Source organism: Mirounga leonina, unplaced genomic scaffold (genome assembly GCF_011800145.1).
Source record: "Mirounga leonina isolate KUSES-001 unplaced genomic scaffold, KU_Mleo_1.0 Mir_114, whole genome shotgun sequence".
Lineage (NCBI taxonomy): Eukaryota > Metazoa > Chordata > Mammalia > Carnivora > Phocidae > Mirounga > Mirounga leonina.
This window is the reverse complement of record NW_023270265.1, coordinates 52,813,282-52,835,322: the sequence shown is the minus strand read 5'-3', so window position 1 is coordinate 52,835,322 and position 22,041 is coordinate 52,813,282. Positions and strand designations below refer to the sequence as shown.

Below are 22,041 nucleotides of genomic sequence, written 5' to 3'. Positions count from 1 at the left end.
AACTTCCTAATACAGACATAAAAACTGCCTACAACAGTTATCTGTGGAGGGTGGGATTTGGTGTGTGGGGGGGGAGAACCTCCTCTGAATTATCTGCATTTTGTTCAAAATGGTCACATACTAATAGAAGAAAGAAGGATTTAAGATGTAAGAGTTTAAGGAGAATAAAGCGAAAGCAGGGAGCACGGGCAGGAGCCTGGAAGACAGGAAGCTGTGCCAAGCTGCACAAGGAGGAGGGAGACCCAGCAGGCAGCCGTCAGCACGCGGTCCGCGCCTCGTGTCCCGGCGGCGCCGCACGGATGGCAGAATCGTCGTACGCTCTTTCCATAACTAAGTCATCACATTAAGTACATAACCACAGCAGTACAAGGACATCAGACAATAAAAATCCAGTGTGAAATGATAGAATTTAAAACACCACATACACTTCATTTCATGGATTTTCTGGAGTACAAGGGAGCGCGCACACATGCCAAGCCCCGTCTCGGCTACAGCCCAAGCGACCTGAGGACATCTGTGCCACTCTGGTCGGCCCGACATCGCCCCCAAACGTGGGAAATCCTGACTGATGCCCCTCGATGTGCACATAAGACAGGGCTCTCATTTCTGGAGAAATCAACAACTTTTAACATGAGCGAAGAACCAGTCGCATGTAGATTTTCACCGTAACGGTAACCATACCGCTGTAGCCTTCTTGAGAGAGATGAAGGTTTGAATATTCCTTAACAGCTTGTCTTCTATAAGGGAACTCACATGATCAGTCACTCCTCGGGCTGTGTAACTAACCACCACTCTAACCAAAGTCAATGTCTTCTATTCTAGTATCTACTAGCCAGTCTGTGTTGGGGGCAAGGGACCAGGCAACACTGAACCTCCAGATACACACTATTTAAAATCGTCTCTCACGAACCTGGGAGGGCAATGGACTTGAGGTCATTCTCATTTTGTAGGGAACTCTCCCCAAAGGTAGAAAGCAGTTTCCATTCTTAGGGACACGTTAAATCAGAGAACTTACATCACAGGCTACCATGCAGCAAGCCATGTTTCGAGGTGCAGACTCAGATGCAGAAACACACATGCACTGAGAACTTCCCTGAAGAACAAACCTATGAATGATGCCAAGACAGCCATCTGATGAAGGATACTAAAACTTCTATCTGTGATTTCTAAATGCCATAGATTAATTCTCAGGTCATCTGCAGAAAGATATGTTTCATGATCACTATTTACTGAAATGGAATTTATATGATATGTGTGAGCATTTGCAAAAATTCGTCGTGGACTTGCTTCTACCATAAGATCCATGGGCTTCAATATTGGAACCTAAAAATGGAAGGAAATAGGAATTCAAAACAAAGATCACCAGAACATAAAATTACAACACTTACAGCAGAAAGCAAAAAACAACACATCTATATTCCCAGCGAGCTGAGAGTTCTGTACAGGCACACTACCCCAAATAAGCCGTGAGCAGAGCCGTGCGAACAGGCTGCGGATGGGGTCCTGTCCCTCCTGCGGCAGGTCTGTTCTTGCTGAGGGGCAGGCCACACGGGCATGGAAACAGACCGCCTCCGGGGCGCGGGCGCCTCTGATGGTGGGGCTTCACTGTCTGTCCCAAAGCCACGGTGAGCTCGTGGGACGCGGTCGAGGACCACCCCTGCCCCTCCCTGCAGCTGCTGCCTTGCAGAGTGACAGTCTGAGCCTCCTCAGTGCCCTGGTGGTCTGCTGCTCAGTGCACATGCCGAGTGCCGCCAGGGAGGGGTGCAGGGGTGGGAGAGCGCACAGGAGGGCCCCCGGAGAGCTGGTGAGGTGCCTGCTCCATCTGCTGCTGGCCACGTGGGCTCGTCAGCCTGAGAGCTCATGCAGCGGTTCACTTCTCTGGCAGAGACAGCTTCTGGTATGCATAATACGCTTCAGTGAGAGTGTTTTTTAAAAGGGACACAAAAACCCATGTCTGTGCTGGGCACTGTGTTCAGGGAATAGGACCTCTATACCACTGTGCAGACCGTGGAGTCAGCCCGGCAACAGGTGAGAGCAAGGGCCCGGCCTGAGCACACCTATATCACCACGAGAGGCAGGGGCGCCATCGTGGGTGATCGCGTCCACACGTGAGAAAGGAGAACAAGAGTCCCAACATCACTGACATCTAGTGGGAAAGAAGGCAGGAGCTTAAAAGCAAGATGAAAAATTAACAGTAGTAACTCTGTTACTTTTCTAATTAAGAGCCAAAGGGAGCACCTGGGAAGGCTAGGAGGAAAGCTCTCCTCTTGACCTCTCTGCCCAAAAGTCTGCAAGAATGAGCGTGGGGGAACACGCATAAATAAAACTCCCTTCATTTTCAACCAGCCAGGTGCTGACCCCACGCTGGTGTTCTCTGGCACGGAGGTGTCTGTCCTGCAGGGCGCAGGGCAGACCACCACAGCCCTCTGACGAGTCTCTAAGTGATCAAAACACAGGACAACTCTCAGGCTAGGACAGAAAGGCTCCTCCTAACTAAATCCCTGTTCTGGCACTAAAAATGTAAGAGGAAAACAATTTAAAAAGAGCAATATTTTGACTCCTACTCAGCTAAGTTTAGACAAATAGTCCTTTTTTTAGCTTTTAGAGAGACAATTAAGAAATCAAATACGGGCCTAAAGTGACAAAGGTCAACTTACAGCCTGTGACTCTGAAATCTCAGTGTGTTCCTAACAGCTGTTTCTAATGAAACGACACTTCAGCCCAGTTAGACCAAGTGTATCTAGGAGACTGTATCAAAGAGCCTCTGAATAAAGGGGACACTGAGCCCACTAAGACCTGTGGGTTTTCCAGCAGGCATGTGAGCATCTGGTGTGGCGAAGAAGGCTGAGAGCAGGGGCTGTGTGTTCGGCAGGAGGCCGTGAAAGTGGTGGGGGACAGACAGAGACCAGGGCACCCAAAGCCTGCTCTGTTCGGCCACGCTCGGAGTTTCACATGTTGGCAGCCGGAGTGCGAGAGCTACTGTCACTCCCTGTGGTTTATCATTGCCACACGGATGTGGAAGGGCCTGGTGGCAGAGAAATCACCGGTGTTCAGATCAAAACATCCCGGTTCAAATCAGGGTTTTAGAAACTCGCCCTGAGTCAATCACATTGCTTCTCCGTGTCAACCCCCTGGCTGTGCGGTGACACTTTGGACGCAAAAGTCTACGAAGACACGGACCCACCTGCGCTTCCCTTGGCAACGCTGCTGTCCCCCGCGCTCTGGGGAGCACTGCCCCCACGCCTGGGCTGTGGCAGTCCTGTGCGCCTGCCATCCCAGCACCCCGTGTGCACCCGGCACGCAGAGCTTGGGGAACGGAACCGAGACAGACCCCGGGTGCTCTGTACCTAGTGTCACTATGGCCTCTGCAATGGGGTGTCCTTCCCTGGAGCACCTCACTACTAACCCGTGACATGTTCACCAATGAGGTCTTCACTTGATAAACAATATTCAGCAAAGCTTTTAAACCCTGTTAAAAAATAAACCAGCCAACCAACAATTTTCACATGCATGGGGCAATGGTTTTAGGGAACACCTCAGGACTAAGGCCAGTGCTGGTCTTCCTGCTCCCGTCCCGTGCATGCAGCACGTCCTGGCGCCCCACCTCCCTTCCCGTATCTCATCTCGTCTCACACACCCTCCAGGGTGTGCACCACTGGGCAATGACCTGACTCAATTTCACAGATGTTACAATGTGAACCAAATCTAGGTATCAGAACTGATGAAGATGGTCGTGTCACAGGGTGCCCAGGGATACCAAAAAGGGAGTGAAGAATTAACAATTAGAAAAGGAAGTGATGATACTATGGACTGACAGGCAAAGGATTCTGAAAGCTTAGAGTGTGCCTCAGCTAACTGAGGAAATGCCATGAAAGCCCCGGCAGTGCGCAGCTTATCTCGCATCCGCAGTCCACGCAACTTCATCCCGGGCACCGTTCTGAGTCCCACGGGGACCTCACCACCACCAATGTGCTACTTACAACCTTTGCAGTGAAAGGCAGTTGATACACTAAGAAAGATGTGTTGTAGGATTAGACCTGAGTCTTTAGTATCATTAGATTTTCTGAAGTTACTGTGTAACTTCCTACTTATGTGAAATATGAAGAATCCCAATTCTAACACACAGATACACTGATGACTACAATTACAAACAGCTTCCATGAACCGAGAGGGCAGATGTCACAGCAGTCCTACTCAGCGGTCTTCTCTACACAGCTGACTTATGCACCGTCCCCGATTAACTAAAGAGAACTGGGTAGTTTGAGGAAAGGCAGCGTGTACCCGCAGTGCTGTGATTCGAAATGGGTCTCGAAGCCGTCCGTCTTCCTCTTTCAAGTTATAACCTTCCGCTCTTTTGTCCCGTTCGCTTATTTTCCATAATTTAATAGTTTTATCTGCAAATAAAAACCTTAGTGTCCATATTAAAAGAAAGACTGTATCATGCACCACTATTAGTCGAGTATTACATTAGAAAACTGTGTGGTTCTATGCTGACTGGTAAGCTCCGAGACTCTGAAGGTTACTTACAGTTACGGATGAACCTGGACATTCTCTCTGCACAGTAAGTAAAGTGTGCAGGCCTGTGCTGTGGCAAAACCACACGGGAGTATGTGTGCACGCTCACTTTCGTATACTTTAAGCTTTCAGCCAACCACCCGCTACCTAGCCAATAATTTACCTTCTCCCCAAAGTTTAAAGCAGAAACGACTTCTAGAATGGGTTAAAGTAAAAAGTAAAGTAAAAATGTGCTACACCCAGCAAATTAAAAATAAAATCCTAAATCAAATAACCACTTAAAAAAAAAAAAAGCTCTTACCATTTGTAGAGAGTAGAAAATGAGCAGCATTCTGTTGTGGTAACCACCTAATTTTATTAATTTTTTCCTCAATTTCTAGACTTTTCAAATAGTCAAACTCTGGTTCATGACTTTGAAAGGTACTGTAAACATTATATTCTCCCCTAGAGTGAGGGCGACTTTTGTTCTGCAAGGAAACATGAGCTGGGTTAATGAACAAAGCACAGTGCAGAGAAAAATGCAGTACTACCAATTTGAATATAAAATGACCACACACATTTTAAAAGTTAAAGAAATCCTGGGTCAAAAATTATCAAACAGAGGACACTCCGAATTAATTTACTTGGAAAAAACCAGTAACAGATGATTTCGCAGACCTTCTCTCCTGCTCTCGGGCGCGCACTCCCGGGCAGGGTCTGCGGATCAGCCTGCTGCCTGCACAGGACGAGGCTCCATCACGCACGCGCATTTTCTGGAGGGGCTGGTGGGCCCATGGAGGGGGCAGCACCGTGCAGCGTGGCGCCGAGCGGTCTGCGCCGAGCCCTGGAACAGCCCACCAAGACAACACTCGCACCCCCACCCCCGGAGGAGGACGACTGAATGGTGCTTGGGCGGTGACCAGCACCAGCAGAGGACCCCTGTGATGGAATTTTTAACACACGTAAAACAATTCTATATGTTACAGTAAAAGTAGAAAAACATGCTTGGGAAGATGCATGATGTCTTCAAAATAGTAACCAACTCTGGGAAGGCAGGCAGAGTGAGAAGGTAAATTTGGGAACAAAGCTGGAAGCCAAAATAGGGAGAGCACAACGGGCGCCTCATCTACCTGCTGAGGGCTTGCTTTTCTTTTAGGAAAGAGGAAAACCTAGGTGGTGGGTTCATAAATGTATTTTTATTAATCTCTGAAATCTTCTGTATCCAAAATGACATTTTCTATGAAACAGTAAAAATATCACATAACTAAAAACCAAGGACACCAAGATTTTGTTTAATTCTTGCTATATAATCAGCATCTAAAATCTTACGTTTTTATACTTTAGGCTGTGTGTCAAGAAAATTGAAAGAAACAGAAGAACATTTATGTCTAGATTTCTTCGTATTTCTGAATTAAGATAACCTATTATGAGAAAACATCCCCCCAGCTCCCTGAAACTCTCTAGCACGTGGCTTTTTATGTGCCGCACACTCCTGGAAACCATGCATGGACCCCAGGATGTAGGACATGGTTTCCACGCCTGGCTGTGTTAGGTGCATTAACTCTTTCTTCAGGCCCGCACGCCTCTCTACGAGAAAGCAGAAAACACCAGCAGATGGTCTACCTTGCTAATGAGAAAGAAATTGAAATCTTTAAAAAAGAACCATCTGTGGCATCAATGAGTGTTTCTGTGAGAACGATGAGAAAACAGAATATTAACAACTATATGTGGCACCCACCCCATGGGCCACCTGCCCTTCCCGGCCATGCTCCCCAAGAACCGCAACAGACGCTCCTCATGCTGCAGGCCCGTCTTCCTGTTGTGAACTGCACCAACCCCCACCCCCAACACCTAAAACCTCCATCCAACAGGCTGAGGCCCTGCGTCAGCCTCCGAGGATCCCCAGGCAGTGAGTGGTCTCCACGCTCTGTCCAGGGAGAGGTAAGAACAGATAAGGCGAGAGGAAGGGCCTCGAGGAAGACTTGCTTGCCCATGGCAGCTGGGTCCCGAGGAGAGAGCAGAGCCAGGGCCGCCGAGGCTGCCAGCCTGGGGCACTGGGAACAGGATGGGCAAGGACAGGGAGATGGTGGAAAGTGCATTTTGGTTTCAGACACACTGAGTGCTGGTGTCAGAACTACCCAAATTGAGTAATTTGCACGATGAACTGCAGAGCGGAAGCATGTCCCTAAACTCTGCTCACCTCACATTGACAACGCTGGGCTTCCCGAAACAGAGGGCTCTGCCACTAAGAAGAAAAAAAGCACGAACGTCACACTGCTAACTATGGTCCCTGCCTCGCATCATGTGCACATCCCAAACTTTCTGATGACTCCCTCTCGCCCCAATCTCCTGGCCTGACACCCACGCCACCTTCCGCAGTCCAGCACGGCCCTGCGCTGTCCTCACACCCTTGTGCCTCCCATAGGCCTGCGCCCTGGGGCTCCGCAGAGGGGGCAGTGGCTGCTGAACTGAGAGCACTGGAAAAACCCAAGTCCATGGTGAGGGTTATATATGGCAACCACCAAAATACTTTAAAAGCAGATGGAATATGAAGGCTCTTTTTATGTTAACGAAAACATGAAGAAAAAGATGGGGTAAAAAGCTGCCCGGGGTTTATTAAGTTGCAGATGGCTGGGTTTACCAACAATGTCAACAACCCGCTGCTGTATGAATCTGCTGCTTCACATTATTAACCATGATTTAATACATCTTAACTAAACACTTCATGCTACAGGTTCTCAAAATTGTGACGCCCAACGTATTTTGTAACAAGATGCTCAAGTTTTACTATAATCTATCTCACATTTGAAGCTAGTATTTTTTAGGTTTAAATGATGACTCACAAAAATGAGAAAAATTTCATTTTCTATAAGAATATCATTAAAATGGCAAACTTTAAGGAGCTAAAAGTGAACTCTTAAATTTAAGACAGTTATGACTCAGCAATCTGCTAAATAATCCTTCTGCTAAAAGTAATAAGCATAGTTCTTTTTAAGCAGCACCATGTAATAGTCTACCTCTGGGACAGAATGCAAAATTATAAACTTATCAAATCATCTGTGAAGATCTAGAAAGACTAATGACAATATATTCCACAAAAGAATTCTCACCATCTCAAATGAAAAAAAATAGGATTAAAAAAGTTTTTAAATCTACGTGGACATAATCAAAATTAGAGCTGCAACAGGTATATTTGAACGATGAGATGTTGGCGTTCCCTAAATCTCTTCCCACTGACCAACGCAGTCCTTCACTTTGACTGGGGGGGCCCCAGGGCCCACCCTCCATACATGCCCCCCAAGCGCCCCTCTCTGGCACGGCAGGGCTGACATTTGCTGCCATGCAGATCTACTGGAAGGGAACAAGGGCCCACTAGATGCCATACCAAAGTTTTACCACAAAAATGAGGGGCTAGAATCTGGAGATGGGAAAGTAACTGCCCGCGGACCTGCCTGGACACAGACAAGGGGCCCTGTGTGTGAAGCTGTCAGAACCGAGGCTGGGCCGCGCCGTGGTTCTTGCCCAGAATATGTGCACAACAGACCAGCAGAGCAACAGGCTGTCTCGCTTCCTTCCTCAGCACTCGTCACAAACTCTAATGAGGCTCCCCAGAAATAAGGGGGTGGGGCTGGCAAGGCCTGGTTCTACCTCCCATTCTCCTCTTATGCATAACTGAAAAAGACGGGTTTCTCTGCCCTTTCCCCCCCAAAGAGGGAGTGACCTACAAAACGGCTCATGAGTGCGAGTCATCTGTGGGCCCTCCAGGCCCCGTTCTGAGGACTCCTTCCTCTCAGCACTGACAGTGGGGCCCTCAGAGGGCATGGAAGAAGCAGGCTGCTCACCTCTGACTGAGGAGGGAGAGAATTCATGGCCCCCCAGTACACACAGACTCTTCCCCAGGGGCCATTCAGAGCACACTGCAGTGCTGGACAACAGGGCTGGGGGCCAGCACCTCCAGGGCTGCTGAAGTGATTCTCACCCACAGCCACTTTAATTAATTACAGGACGAAAGCAGAGAGATGCAGCGCTCCACCACCCCACATCCTTCATCTGGTCCTCACGACAGCCTGGGGGTAGGGCAAGGACTCTCCTCTCCCGAAGACAAGGGCACAGGGGACTCCATCGGAGCTCAGTGGTTGGACGTCAGTGGGCGGAAACACAGATCTTCTTGCTCACCCAAGATAAGCAGCTTCTATACGGTTAGTGTGACGTAACCGAATCTAAGTGAAGTCAGCGGCTGAGAAAGTGCCTGTGTTTCCCTCCTTCCAAGTGACATGAGAAAAGCTGGCTTTCATTTGGCTTGTGCACTGTGAATCACTGACCTCTTGTTCCCGCTGAAAAATAACAACTCTGCCGCCCTTGTCTCCCGTTGCAAGAAGATCTCCAGAGTAATTAAATTCAACGGTTGAGATGATGTCAGCTGTCAATAAAATACAGAAGCAATTTACCAGATTATGATTTTAGAAGGAGTCATAATATCAAAGATCAATAAAAAAGGTTCAAAAGAAAGACAGACACATATAAAGCTTTCTCCCTGGATAAAGCAAAATCTTCATGGGAAACTTGTCTTTACCAAGCAGCCAATTCCAGTTGCGGCACCCAGAGCCCAAGAGCACGTATGGGCTTACGGGTTTTGCTCAGTGGATTGAATGCTCAGTCCCTAGGTCACCAGGATTTATTTAGACTGCATTGTCTTAATATAAAGATATCGAGTGAAAATTTAGAAAATTAATTTTGAAAAGACAAAAAAAAAGTTGGTCCTAGAAGACTGTTGTCTGATTTTATGATGCATGCCTAATATTAACTTATAAATCTGATTCTTACATGACATTAACAGGTGTTTTAATATTCTTTGCAATAACTTTCGCTGGCTTCTGTACATTATACACAGTACAAACTCCACTTCGCTGAGCAGACACAGCCATTACCATCGATAACGACATCATCGTTACCTAGCGAGGCACTGCTGTGGGACACCTGAGATTTCTGACACTAAGCACACAAAGATCTTGGCCATCAGCTCACTACGGGTAAGGCCACAGGGTACAAGCAACAAAGCCAACTGCAAGAAAAGTCCTTGGGTGTTCTCCAGCTAAGGTCTCGAGGGAACAGGTCGCAATTCATGAAATGGACTCCTGGATGGAGGAAAAGTTTTAGAAAAGAGTTTTCTCCTGCTCGGGGGCACAGAGTGCGGGCTCAATCAGGACAAGGACGTGGGTTTAGTCCCACATGGGCTGCTGTCAGCCCGCTCCATCCAGCACAGGGACTCTTCACCTTCGCCAGCTGCCCAGACCATCTCATCTCTGGCTGCTGTGAGGACGAGGACAGGCTGGATCAGTACACACCCGTCCCAGCTGCTGCAGCACCGACAGAAAGGGCCTGTCCGACTGGCAGATGGGAGTGCGTGCTCTGCACACACACGGCCCCACAGAAGAGGCGGAGTGTTTAAAGACCAACACTGCTACACGGCTCCTGGAACAGCTTGTCCAGTCCTCGGAAACAGACCCCAATACTCAAAGTACTTGAAGAACTCCCCTCGCCACTCCCGAAACTGCCATAACATGATACAACTCTTAAAGGTGTGCACATTTTAGTCCAATAGTTGTTAACACAGGACTTCCTGCGATACAGGCTCTCACCTGCACTGGGCACGACTTTTTAATTTTTTAAAGATTTTGTGTGAGAGTGAGAGAGAGAGAGAGAGAGAGAGAGAGACTGAGAGACAGCAGGAGAATGGGGAGGGGCAGAGGGAGAAGCAGACTCCCCGCCCAGCAGGGAGTCCGATGCAGGACCCAGGGATCATGACCTGAGCCAAAGGCAGCCGCGTAACCGACTGAGCCACCCAGGCATCCCCTGTGTACAACTTTTAAACGCACACTGAATTGTTTTGCCTGGGATGTCTTTCCTTTCCTTTTTTTTTTTAAGAAACAAAAACACAAAACACCCCTTCAGTTACAGCTGTGAAAAGAATTAGGCTTCTTGTTAGAAGTGCCACTTTTTAAATTAAATTACTCAAAATAACCCAATTTGTTTAAATAAAATTAAAATATTCTGTATTGGACTAAACGGGACTAAGTCTCTGTCATCCATACCCAGGGGGTGTACGATATTATATAATTAATGGCATCCTAGCTCTGTCAGTGATTTTTAAATTTAATTAAAAAGGACTGAATCTTTTAAAAGAGAAACTCCCATGACTACCACTGGTGAGAAATTATTGTCATTAAGCTGTGCAAATATGTATGAATCTAAAATTAGAAAATGTTGTCCGCAGAGTTTAGAAGAGCTCTAAAGTCAAAATAAATATACAAACTAAATACCAACGAAATTTAAATTACCAACATGAGTTTAATGTGATGGCCACTACTTTACAAAACTAGTGTCATGCTAAAGCGAAACCATGGTACTGACTGAGGGCACCCAGTGGGGCCTTTACACCTGCCACGCTCCGCACGAGGGCTCAGGCACACCGCTCTGGCTGGCTGAGCAGCCAGAGGCCCCTGCGCAGGGCCCACGTCAGCACCTGCTGGCCACAGGGGGCGACACTGCATTTGGGCAGTGGCCGCAAGGCTCCCATGCGCTTGTGCGCCGTCTGCGCCGAGGCACTCTGCCGGGAGGGGTCCTCTGGCTGATGCAGAACTTACTCAGTAAATCTCTAAGTCAGATTCCGAAACCATGACACATGCCTGGCAGCCCCTAAGAACCCAGCTCAGACTTTCTGTCAAGTGCGGCCCACTGTGGGCACGGGCCTTTCCGTCCCACCACCACTAAGGTGCCGAGGAGAGCTGGAAAGGTGTCCATCCACAAAGCAACAATGGTGGGCAGGCTTTGCCACGCAGATGACGGCAAGGGGCGGAGGCGTGGTAGGTGACAATCTAAGGGGGGGGCGATGTCTCAACCTGCCGAGGGCTTCGGCCAGGCTGCACACCAGGTGCTGGGCATGGAGATGGCAGAAGGTCAGTTTCCTGAACTGCTGGGTCCCCAAGCTTGTCCCCATCCTGTCAGGTGGGAACACACAGTTACTCCCCCTTCCTGTTTCCCAAACGCCGGCTGCCATGAGTGAAGGGTTCCCACCATCTCCAGGGCTCCTCTCCGAAATGATAAATCTCCGGAGAAAAGGCCTCAAGATTCAAACACTTGGGGTCCTTGAAGAAATGACCAACCAGGACGTCTGGGTGGCTCAGTCGGTTAAGCATCTGCCTTCGGCTCAGGTCATGATTCCAGGGTCCTGGGATCGAGTCCCACATGCTTCTCCCTCTGCCTGCCTCTCTCTCTCCCTCTCTGATAAATAAATAAAATCTTAAATATATATATATATATATATATATATATATTAAAAAAAGAAAAGAAAAGAAATGACCAACCACAGGGAAGCCCTCCAGCTGGAAAGCCCACCTGCTCACGGAACTGCCTCCTGGCTCCAAAGTGGCTGCGTCTTGGACATGAACTAATCACTCAGGGTCGCAGACAGGTGAGAGACAACGCCAAAACAAGGAAGTTGGAGGAAAGAGGGGCAGCGCATCAACACAATGTCAAAGAAACGACAATTAATGTCCTCAGGGAGCTAATGCCTGCCAACAGGAACGACCTCAGCAATGTTGGCCGGGCGCCTGCCAGGGGCCAGGTGCTGTTCTAACGGAGCACGGCCCTGTGTGAAGCTAGCAAACCTCCAACAGCCTAGGAAGCAGGGCTCCTGTCACCCCTCTCTGAGGGAGAAGCAGGCCCTGGGCACTGTATCCAGCTCACCCGTGTGGCAGCCTCAGCCTGTCATCAGGGCACAGGCTGCCAGCCACCTCATCCAGCGGGCTCCCTGGAGGATGGGCTGCATGCTACTACAGAGAAAGGAAGAACAAGGATGTGAGCTTCGAAAGTCAAACGGTAATAATTTCAGAACTCAACACGTCTTCCAAAGGGTAGAACAAAAGACAAAGAGATGGACAAGAGGAGAGAAAAGATGACCAGAGGATCGGGGTAGATGGCCCATCACCAGGCCACAAGCTCCAGAAAGATGAGAGAAAAGGAAGTGACACAGACGTCAAAGGACTAAGACGAGTGTGTCCCAGGGCAGGAGCACAGGGGCCTCCAGGCTGACAAGGTCCGTGAGGGCCGAGCCTGACCCCGGAGCAGACCCTCACCCACAGTGCCTCACTAAGAAAACTCCAACACCGAGGATAAAGGGAGATTCTAAAATTTTCCAGAGAAAACAAACAGGTAACACACCAAAGGAATCAGATGGCAGCAGACAGGACGCAGAAAATGGTAGCTGGAATACCTACTATCCTCAAAATTCCGAGAACAAATAATCTTCAACCCATAATCCTACACCTAGCCAAATTTTCAATCGCGTTTAAAAGGGAGGGTAAAGATGTTTTCAAACATGCAAAAAAAAAAAAAAGGCAAAAACCACACAACTAAAACCCCTTTTCTCAGCAAACCACTGTAAGGTGCAATTTGGCAAAATGAGAATAAACCAAGGGAAAGGAAGGTGGGGGACCTGACATGCCAACGCTGGTGAAGACAGGATAGGAGCCAATGGCTCCGGGAGCAGCAGTCCCGGCTGGGGGGACGTCGTCGGGGGACAGGAGGGCTGGACAGACGGTGCCCGCTATGTCTGGGACCCGCAGGGCAAGGTATGTGCACAGCTGCCGCAGCGTCTCTTCACACGCACCACACAGAGAACCAAGCATATGGAGCCACCAGGCAATCGTTAGCTCTGGGGAAAATGAAGTTTGTATGAAAAAGAAAATGGATACTTCACTTCAGTAACGAACAGTCAGCACAGTGTGGAGGGAACTGAGACTCCTGACAGAATCCTCTCAACTCTTTCCTTGCCTGTTCTTTTTTTTTGGGGGGGGGGTGCATGTGGGTGGAAGGTGATGTTAGCAAAAAAAGCTAAATCATCAGTTACCATAACGGGAAGTCAGTACTTACTGTTCCAAATAAAACCAGGAAATCGGAAGTTAGCAGCCTAAGACATCACTCAGGGCTGCTGAGGATGCTTCACGGCTGGGAGGGGCAGGGGGTAAGAGGCGCTGGCCCTAAGAGGGTGTACTGCGTGCGACATAAGGAAGCAGGAACAGGACATGTGCGGGGAGGGGGCCCGGAGGGAAAACATCGTCAACAAGGCTTTAAAAGATGGAGAACATGAAGTCACATTCATGTGCCCACGGCATAGCACAGCCGAGGGGGGCTGATGACACAGGAGAGCTGGGTTAGCAGCCAGGTGGGAGCAGGGGCACCTGCACTGGGGGGGGGGGGGGTTGGGGGGGGGGGCAGGGAGGGCACAGCCCAGGAGAGGCAGGAGCGGACCTGGGCTTGACAAGTGGTCTCACCAGACGGCAGCTCTTCTTTCCAGGGGCAGGAGAGAAGATTCATCTGCGCAGAGCACAGGTGATGTGGGGGGGCCAGTGAAGACGTGTTCTCGGAACAGGCGGGAACTGCGCCAGAGAAATGCAGGGTTGTGTCACGGCATCAATGGCAGCAGCTTATTTTTAAAATTCGGCAAGCACACTGAGTGACTACTGTAGGCCGGGCAGTGCCCTGCGTGCTGGGGACACAGAGCTCCCGGGGACCGACATCTCTGTGAACGGAGTAACTTTAAACGAGCCCTTCAGTGGAGCTTCTGGGGTTGCTCGGCAGGCAGATGGGGAGACCAGGTGTGGGGCTCTGCCAGGACTATGAGGACAGGGGCTGAGAGAGACAAGGAGGTGAAGAGTGAGCAAGGAGTGATACGGTGTCAGGCCCTGGGGTCCAACCGAGGGGATGGGGAGAGACAGCTCTAGCAGCAGATTCGGGTGTGTGCTGAGTACGCACGAGTTTGCTGTATTAGTCTTGTACTTTCCCAAACTTCTAAGCTTTTCAAAACTAAACATGCAAGTGTGAAAATTTCATTTCCTCTACTTCACCGCCCTACGTCCGACGTGACCATCATCTCAGGCTGAATTCCTGGGACAGCCGCCCGAGTGGCCCGCTCCGCGTCCTGCGCTGCCCGTCAGAGTTCTAGCTGCACAAAGCAGAGGAACATTCTTGAAGGCTCGAATCACATCAGCACCCTAACGCCCTATCAATACCCAACTATCACAGCTCATCTGTTTACCAAATAAATAACACGGAATCGGAACTTACCACCTAAATTGCTGAGTCATTGTCAAAACAAAAGAAACCACAAGGACGACGAGGGAAATACAGTCGCCAGCCATTTAATTTTTTCTCTCCTCTCCCCAGGTAGCTCAAGCTGTGGAGGCTAATTTAAACGCCACCTTCTGGCCAGGGACCCGTCTGTTCCTGGTAAGGAAGCTCCGTGGACCCCAACAGCACCAGCAGGACGTGGGGGAGACCCAGACTTGTGCACACGCTCCTCCTGAGACCACTGTCCCCTTCCTGACCTTCTCCCCTCACTGCCAGGACTGCGTGAAAACCAGTCTCAAGAAGGGCTCACGATGAAAGCCAATCATCTACTTCCCCTTAAAGTCTCACCAGAATCCCTGGCCAGTAAGGTTCTCAAGCGGTGTGAGTGAAAACCACCACACCCCCGCCGGCCGATGGGGAACAGCAGGAAGCCTCACACACCGCTTGGGGGGCGGGGGGAACTGCACCAGCGCTTGGACGGGCCGTGCCCGCCAAAGCTCAGCAGCCACACATTCCATGACCCAGAAACCCCACTGCAGACCCAGGCCACCAGCCACCCGGCCGCTCGGTCAGTGCGACGGCACTCGGCGGCGGCGCGTTCACAGAAGAAACCACCCGCGTGCCCACGAACAGGAGGAAGATGCACCCACGGTGGAGCATTCACAGGGTGACACCACCCAGCCATGGAAGCGGATTTCGGCTACACGCCGAACAAAACGGATTAGTCTCACCAAGAAAATACTGAGGAGCACTTACAGTGGGATCCCATTTATATCAAGTCCAAAAGCAGGGGGATCTAATCCACAGTGTGAGTGCTTCCAAGGGTAGGAGGGCCCAAGGTGCTGGCTCACTGGCCCCGGGGAACGTGCACCCCATACTTGCGTGCTTTCCGTCAGCAGCGCACCGCACCGCACCTCCCCTACATCCTGTTTACTGATGTCCACCTTCTCCCGGATTCCCATCCCCACTGGGTCCTGGGCTTCCCCGAGTCTGACTCAAGAGCCCGCCCTCCCCAGCCCTGGCCTTGAAGCCCGGAGCTGCCCCGAAGCCTTGTCGGACGGCGGTGCTCTGCTCGCGCTCCCCTGCCTCCACGGACTTCGGCGGCGCCCCCAGACCACCGGGCAACCAGCTCTCCACACCTCGTCCTCTGCCCACGCTTCCTGTGCGCCAGCCCCCCGCCTCACTCTGCTAGTGATTCTGCCTATTTCGCTCAAACCAGAAGCGCCCAGGACAGATCCTCCACACAGTCGCGCCACCAAGAGGTCCTGTCCCACCCTCCTCGAGGACTTTGCTCTGAAGACAACCTTCCCACTCTCTGTGGCACCATCCATTTTCTCCCCTCTAACAGATGAGTCCTAATTTCACACAGAAATACTGTAATCTCTCATCTTAAAAAAAAGAAAAAAGAAAAAAAAGAAAGCTGACCTCCACTTCATCCTCTTAAAGCAAAGCTGGACAGTGCTCTGTCTTCACGGTCTCTGCCTCCTCTCTTCCCACTCCTTCTGGAGCTCACTCTAAGGAGTGGCTGCCTCCACCACTGGGCAAGGTCACTTGCTTCAACACACCCAGGTCCTTTCCCACCATGGCCAGACCCATTCTCTCCTCTGTCTGTGAATGTGTAAGACATGTATCGAGGGCACTGGCCACACCATTTACCTCATGCTCCACAGCATGTCAGAGTGCATGCATATATATTGTAGAAACTCCAACAATAACACAGAAAATTAATCCAGTGACAAGAGGCTTTGGGAAAATCACACTAAAAAATACTGAAGATGCTTTACTATATATTCAGATTTAGAAGTACTATCTACTCTCCAAGGACAAAAAATCTAATGAGCATGTCAGATAAATCAGAGAATTTCCGCTTATTATGGTGAAAAACATTACACACTTATATAAAAAAATGGAAAATTTTCTAACAGACACAAATAAATAAATGTGTGTGTATGGCATTTTTAACTATCTTTTTAAAGCAGATCACCAAAGGCAAAGTTCTCTTTCAGAAACCAGACATGAACTGATAGAAGTGAATTATAAGCCTCCACCAAACATAAAAAATGGAAAACCACCTGTAAGAAACATACTAAGGTTCTAAACTAGAGACACTATAATCTTAAAAGCACTCAAAATTGAGTTTCTCCAAATTATGAGTAGGCTGGATAAAATGTGACAAAGCAGGGCGCCTGGGTGGCTCAGTCGGTTAAGCGTCTGCCTTCAGCTCAGGTCATGATCTCAGGGTCCTGAGATCGAGTCCCGCGTCGGGCTCCCTGCTCAGCAGGAGAGTCAGCTTCTCCCTCTCCCTCTGGAAGTTCCCTCTCTCTCTCAAATTAATAAATAAAATCTTAAAAAAAAAATGTGACAAAGCAGAAAAATCTGAACACTGTTTTCTAGTTAATCACTAAAAAAAATAGTTTGTGGCAAATTATCTAAATAAACTGGAAAAGCCAGAAGAGAGAACTGAAAGTCATTTTCTCTGCTCTAGAATAAACAGTATTTTAATAAAAGGAAGAGTAAACTGTATCTTAGGAATACAAGGATAGTTTAAGATTGAAAATGAACCAACATAATAATACACCATATTAATAGAACAGACAAAAACCACATGGTTATCGCCTGTGCAGACAAAGCATTTGACAAAATCCAACACCTGATCACGATAAAAGCACTCAATACACTAAGAATAGAGGGGACCTTCCTCAACTTGATAAAGAGCACCCATAGAAAAAGCCACAGCTAACATCATACTTAATGGTGAGAGTGGATGCTTTCCCCGTTAAGACCAGGAAGAAGACAAGGATGTTCACCCTGACCATTTCTGGGAAGCTTTCTCCTGAAGGTTCCAGCCAGGGTAATTAGGCAAGGAAAACGAAAGGCATCCAGATTGAAAAGGAGTAAGTAAAATTTTCTTTGTTCGAAGATGGCATTACCTTGTACGCAGAAAATCCTAAGGAATCCACGAACCACTATCAGTGCTAATAAGCAAGTGTAGTGAGGACTCAGGACACAAGAACAAACACAAAGATCAACTGTATTTCTATACACCAGCAATGAACAACCCAAAATGAAATTAAGGAAACAATTCCATTTACATAGGTATCATCAAAAATAATAAGGTACTTAGGAATAAATTTAACCAAAAGATTGCAAGATTTATAAACTAAAAATTGTAAAACATTGTTGAAAGAAATTAAAGAAAACCTAAAGAAATGTAAAGATTTCATGTGGAAATAGAAGTATTCTCCAAATCAATGTAGAGAGTACAGGCAACACCCTTATAAAACCCCAGCAGTCTCCCCCACTCCATCACCCCACAGCAGAGACTGACAAGTTGAATCTAAAAATGCATGTGGGACTGTAAGGGACCCAGAATAGCCAAAACAATTTTTAAAAAGAACAGAGTTGGAGGACTCACACTTCTTGATCTCAAAATTTCACTGCAAAGCTACAATAATTAAGACAGTGTGGTACTGACATAAAGACAGACATACAGACCAAGGGGAGAGAATTCAGAGTCCACAAAGATACCCTTACATCCATGGCCAATTCATTTTCAACAGAGGTGCCAAGACAACTCAAGGGGGAAGAAAACCAGTATTTTCAACAAATGGTGACCGAGACAACTAGATATCCACATGCAAAAGAAAGACATTGGACCCTTACCTAATGCCACATACCAAATTAACTCAAAATGAGACAAAAACCTAAATATAAGAGCTAAATCTATAAAACCCTCACAAGAACACAGGAACAAATCTTTGTGATCTTGGATTAGGCAATGGTTTCTTAGATAAGACACCAAAAACACTGCAGACAAAAGAAAAAAAAACAGGCAAGTTGGACATCATCTAAATTGAGAATTCTTGCGCACCTAAAGACACTGAGTGAAAAGACAATGCACGGAGTGAGAGGAAATATTTGCAAATTATGTACCAGGTGAGGGTCTAGCATCTGGAATATATAAAGAACTCAATAATTTTTTTAAAAAGTCAACTAAAGAAATGGGCAAAGGACTTGAATAGACATTTTTTCCAAAGAGAATATACAAATGTTGAATAAGCACAGGAAAAGATGCTCAACATCCTTAGTCTCTAGGGAAATGCAAATCAAAAGCATAATGGGATAGCACTGCATGTCTGTATTACAACGGCTGAACAAAAAACCCAAAACACCCTACAACTGCTGTCCAGGATGTAGAGAAACGAACCCTCATACATTGCTGGTGAGACTGTGACATGGTGCGGCCACTTGGGAAAACAGTTTGGCATCTCCTCAAAAAGGTAAACAGAGTTAGCAAATGACTGAGCAATCCCACTCTTAGGTATTATGCCCGAAAAAACTGAAAACACACGTCTATGTAAAAACTTGTACAAGAATATTCACAGCAACATTATTTAAACAGCCAAATAATGGAAACAGCCCAAAGCGTTCATGAAATGAACTGAAAAACAAAATGTGGTCTATATTCACACGATGGAATATCATTCAGCCAAACAAGGAATGAAATACTGACACGTGCTAGATTGTGGGTGAACCTTGAAGACATTCTGCTAAGTGGAAAAAGCCAGACATAAAAAGCCACCTAATACATGATTTCATTTCTACAAAATGTCCACAATAGGCAAATTCACAGAGACAGGAAGGAGGTCAGTGGTTGCCAGGAGGTGGGGAGGAGGGAATGAAGAGGGACTGCTAATGAGGTTTCTTCTGGGGGGATGAAAATGTTCTAGAACTAGACAGTGGTGACGGCTGCACAAGTCAGTGAACATACTAAAAAATACCCAACTGCAAACTTTACAAGTATGAGTTTTACGCCGAATGAATCATTATCTCAGTAAAGCTGTTATTTTTACAAGTATACAGTAAAAATGATTGGACCAAGTCACCGGAAGGGCCCTCACAACTTGTAACATTTCTCAATTGTATTCTGAAAGTAGACCGGATTATTTCACGTTTTTTCTAAGCACACAGAAACCTATGAATTGTTCAACAAAACACTATTTTTAATCCCATTTCACTTAAACCGAAAGAGCTTTTGTTTCTTTTGGCTACTTCTCGCAAGCATGTGTGTAAGGTGGCAAAGATCAGAGAGATCAGGAAAATAAGTGTTCACATCATTCCCCAACTACAAGTCTTGTCAGACCAATGTCAGTGGACTTCCAAAACTTAGGAAACCACATTTCACTTCTGTTGTTAAAGCCCCTCAGAGATTTAGCCACTCTTCAAGGAATATCTGACTCATACAGAGTATTATTCCATGCTCTATCCCCCTCCACCCCATCCTAAAAAATGAGAAGTTCTGATCCTCAAAGGCCATGTGACAGAATACAACCCCCTCTCCTGCAGACACATTGAATAACGTGAATGGTCATTAGGAGATTCTATGCTTACTCTCCCGAACAGTGACTCCTTCAGGAAACAGCCACTGTGTGGACCATGGCATAAGTCTGATCCAAGGCAAGTGAAAGCACTCTGGAACTACCAATGACAGAACATTAATCTTTGTAACACCATCATCAAAGTACTTACTAGAACTTTCGAAGAAAATTAAAAATAAACACTCTCCAACTGAAAATCTCGCCCCGCAAATGATTCCAGCCTACCCCCACACACTGCAGCTGGAGTAGCTTTTATTTTTTAAACACAAATGTGATCGTGTGATTTTCCTACTTAACATGCATCAGGTGAATTCTCAACTGCCCTTAGGATAAAGATCAAAATCCTCATTCTATTCTCCCCTTTGCTTTCTACGGTCTGATCACCCAGGCCTTAGTTTCTTTCTTTTTTTTTTTTTTTTTTAAGATTGGGTTTATTTATTTCAGAGAGAGAGAGAGACAGAGATAGCAAGAGATAGCACAAGTGTGGAGGAGAGGGAGAAGCAGGCTCCCCACTGAGCAGGGAGCCCGACGTGGGGCTCGATCCCAAGACCCTGACCTGACCACCGACTGAGCCCCCCAGGTGCCCTCAGGCCTTAGTTTCCTAAACTGGTCATAATTCTTCCTGTTTCAAGCCCTCCTCCATGCTCTATACTGTGCTGGGACAGTTCCTCCTATCCCTGGACCCTGTCCATATCTCTCTGTCCTTCACACCCAAGCCCAAGATCCCACTGTTCAGTGAGGCCCTCTGACCTCTTCCGGGACCCTCAACACAATGGCAGCTTTAGCAGGGTACGTCTCAGGACCGTGTGTGTGGTAGAGCAGTGCTTTTGCTAGCAGTAGGGACGCATACCTGCAGAACGGATGCACCAAGAGGCAAAAGAAACAGGAGCTCAGAGTTCCTTTGTTAACCGTGGTCACTAACTATTGGTCGGCAAAACTCCCCTTCCTGTTGCATAGCCAGACACAACTAACTATTCCTTGGTATTTCAGACTCAGACCAGCAAGAAGACAATGACTAGCATTTCTGTCATAGACGTAAAAAAGGCCATTATTTTGAGAAACTGGTACCAAAGGGGAAGAATCCCTCTCTAAATTTGGGTAATGATCTTTAAACCTAGTCTGTCATATTAGAAAAACAGGCTGCGATCATTTCTCTCCTTATATGCCACCTTTTTTTTTTTTTTTTAAAGTAAGCTCTATGCCCCACTTGGGGCTTGAACTCACAACTCTGAGGTGAAGAGTCACACTTTCCACCCACAGAGCCAGCCAGGTGCCCCCTTATGTGTCATCTTTTATTAGTATCTGTCAGGTACACGCACAGCCCTGAGAGTCTTCCTTATACTGAATAAGCACAGTCCAGTCTATTTATTTATTTACTTTTATTTATTTATTTTTTAAAGATTTTATTTATTTATTTGAGACAGAGAGAATGAGAGACAGAGAGCATGAGAGGGAAGAGGGTCAGAGGGAGAAGCAGACTCCCCGCCGAGCAGGGAGCCCGATGCGGAACTCGATCCCGGGACTCCAGGATCATGACCTGAGCCGAAGGCAGTCGCTTAACCAACTGAGCCACCCAGGCGCCCCAGTCCAGTCTATTTAAACACACGTGGAAGAACTCACAGATAGTTCTAAGTTAAAGAAATCCTGAAATAGGTAAGATTATCAAATAAGTGATATATTTACCAGGTAAATGATAAAAGAAGTCAAAGTTTTATCGGCTTTTAAGCAAACAATGATTACTCACCCCCAGTTTGTGATTTTATTTATTTTTTAAGTATTTCATTTACTTGTAGAGGGGGGAGGGAGCACGCACGCACACGCGAGGAAGCACAAGCACGGAGAGCGGCAGGCAGAGGGAGAGGGAGAAGCAGACTCCCCCTGCTAAGCAGGAAGCCTGATGTGGGACTCGATCCCAGGACCCTGGGATCATGACCTGAGCCGAAGGCAGACGCTTAACTGACTAAGCCACCAAGGTGTGCCCCCAAGTTTGTGATTTTAGAAAAATTGTAGCAAGTTATTTTTGACCAGTAAGTTCATTCAG

The 22,041-nt window shown here is 47.5% G+C and overlaps 1 protein-coding gene across 8 annotated transcripts in view; it reads right to left on the bottom strand.

Annotated features, from left to right (window-relative positions):
• Nucleotides 1-22,041, bottom strand: part of PPP2R2D (protein phosphatase 2 regulatory subunit Bdelta) — a 54,943-nt gene that overhangs the window by 9,904 nt on the left and 22,998 nt on the right. For 4 of the 8 annotated variants that reach the window (XM_034986276.1, XM_034986315.1, XM_034986305.1 and 1 more), the window contains 4 exons: nucleotides 8,817-8,914; nucleotides 4,817-4,982; nucleotides 4,282-4,394; nucleotides 1,146-1,323 (listed from right to left, as the gene is read on the bottom strand). In XM_034986276.1, the coding sequence (XP_034842167.1) occupies nucleotides 1,146-1,323; nucleotides 4,282-4,394; nucleotides 4,817-4,982; nucleotides 8,817-8,914 (555 nt within the window). Of the gene's footprint in view, nucleotides 1-1,145; nucleotides 1,324-4,281; nucleotides 4,395-4,816; nucleotides 4,983-5,172; nucleotides 5,339-8,336; nucleotides 8,792-8,816; nucleotides 8,915-13,826; nucleotides 14,498-14,619; nucleotides 14,793-22,041 lie in introns of those variants that run through there. The other 4 variants (XM_034986286.1, XM_034986333.1, XM_034986295.1 and 1 more) reach the window with 4 other exon arrangements.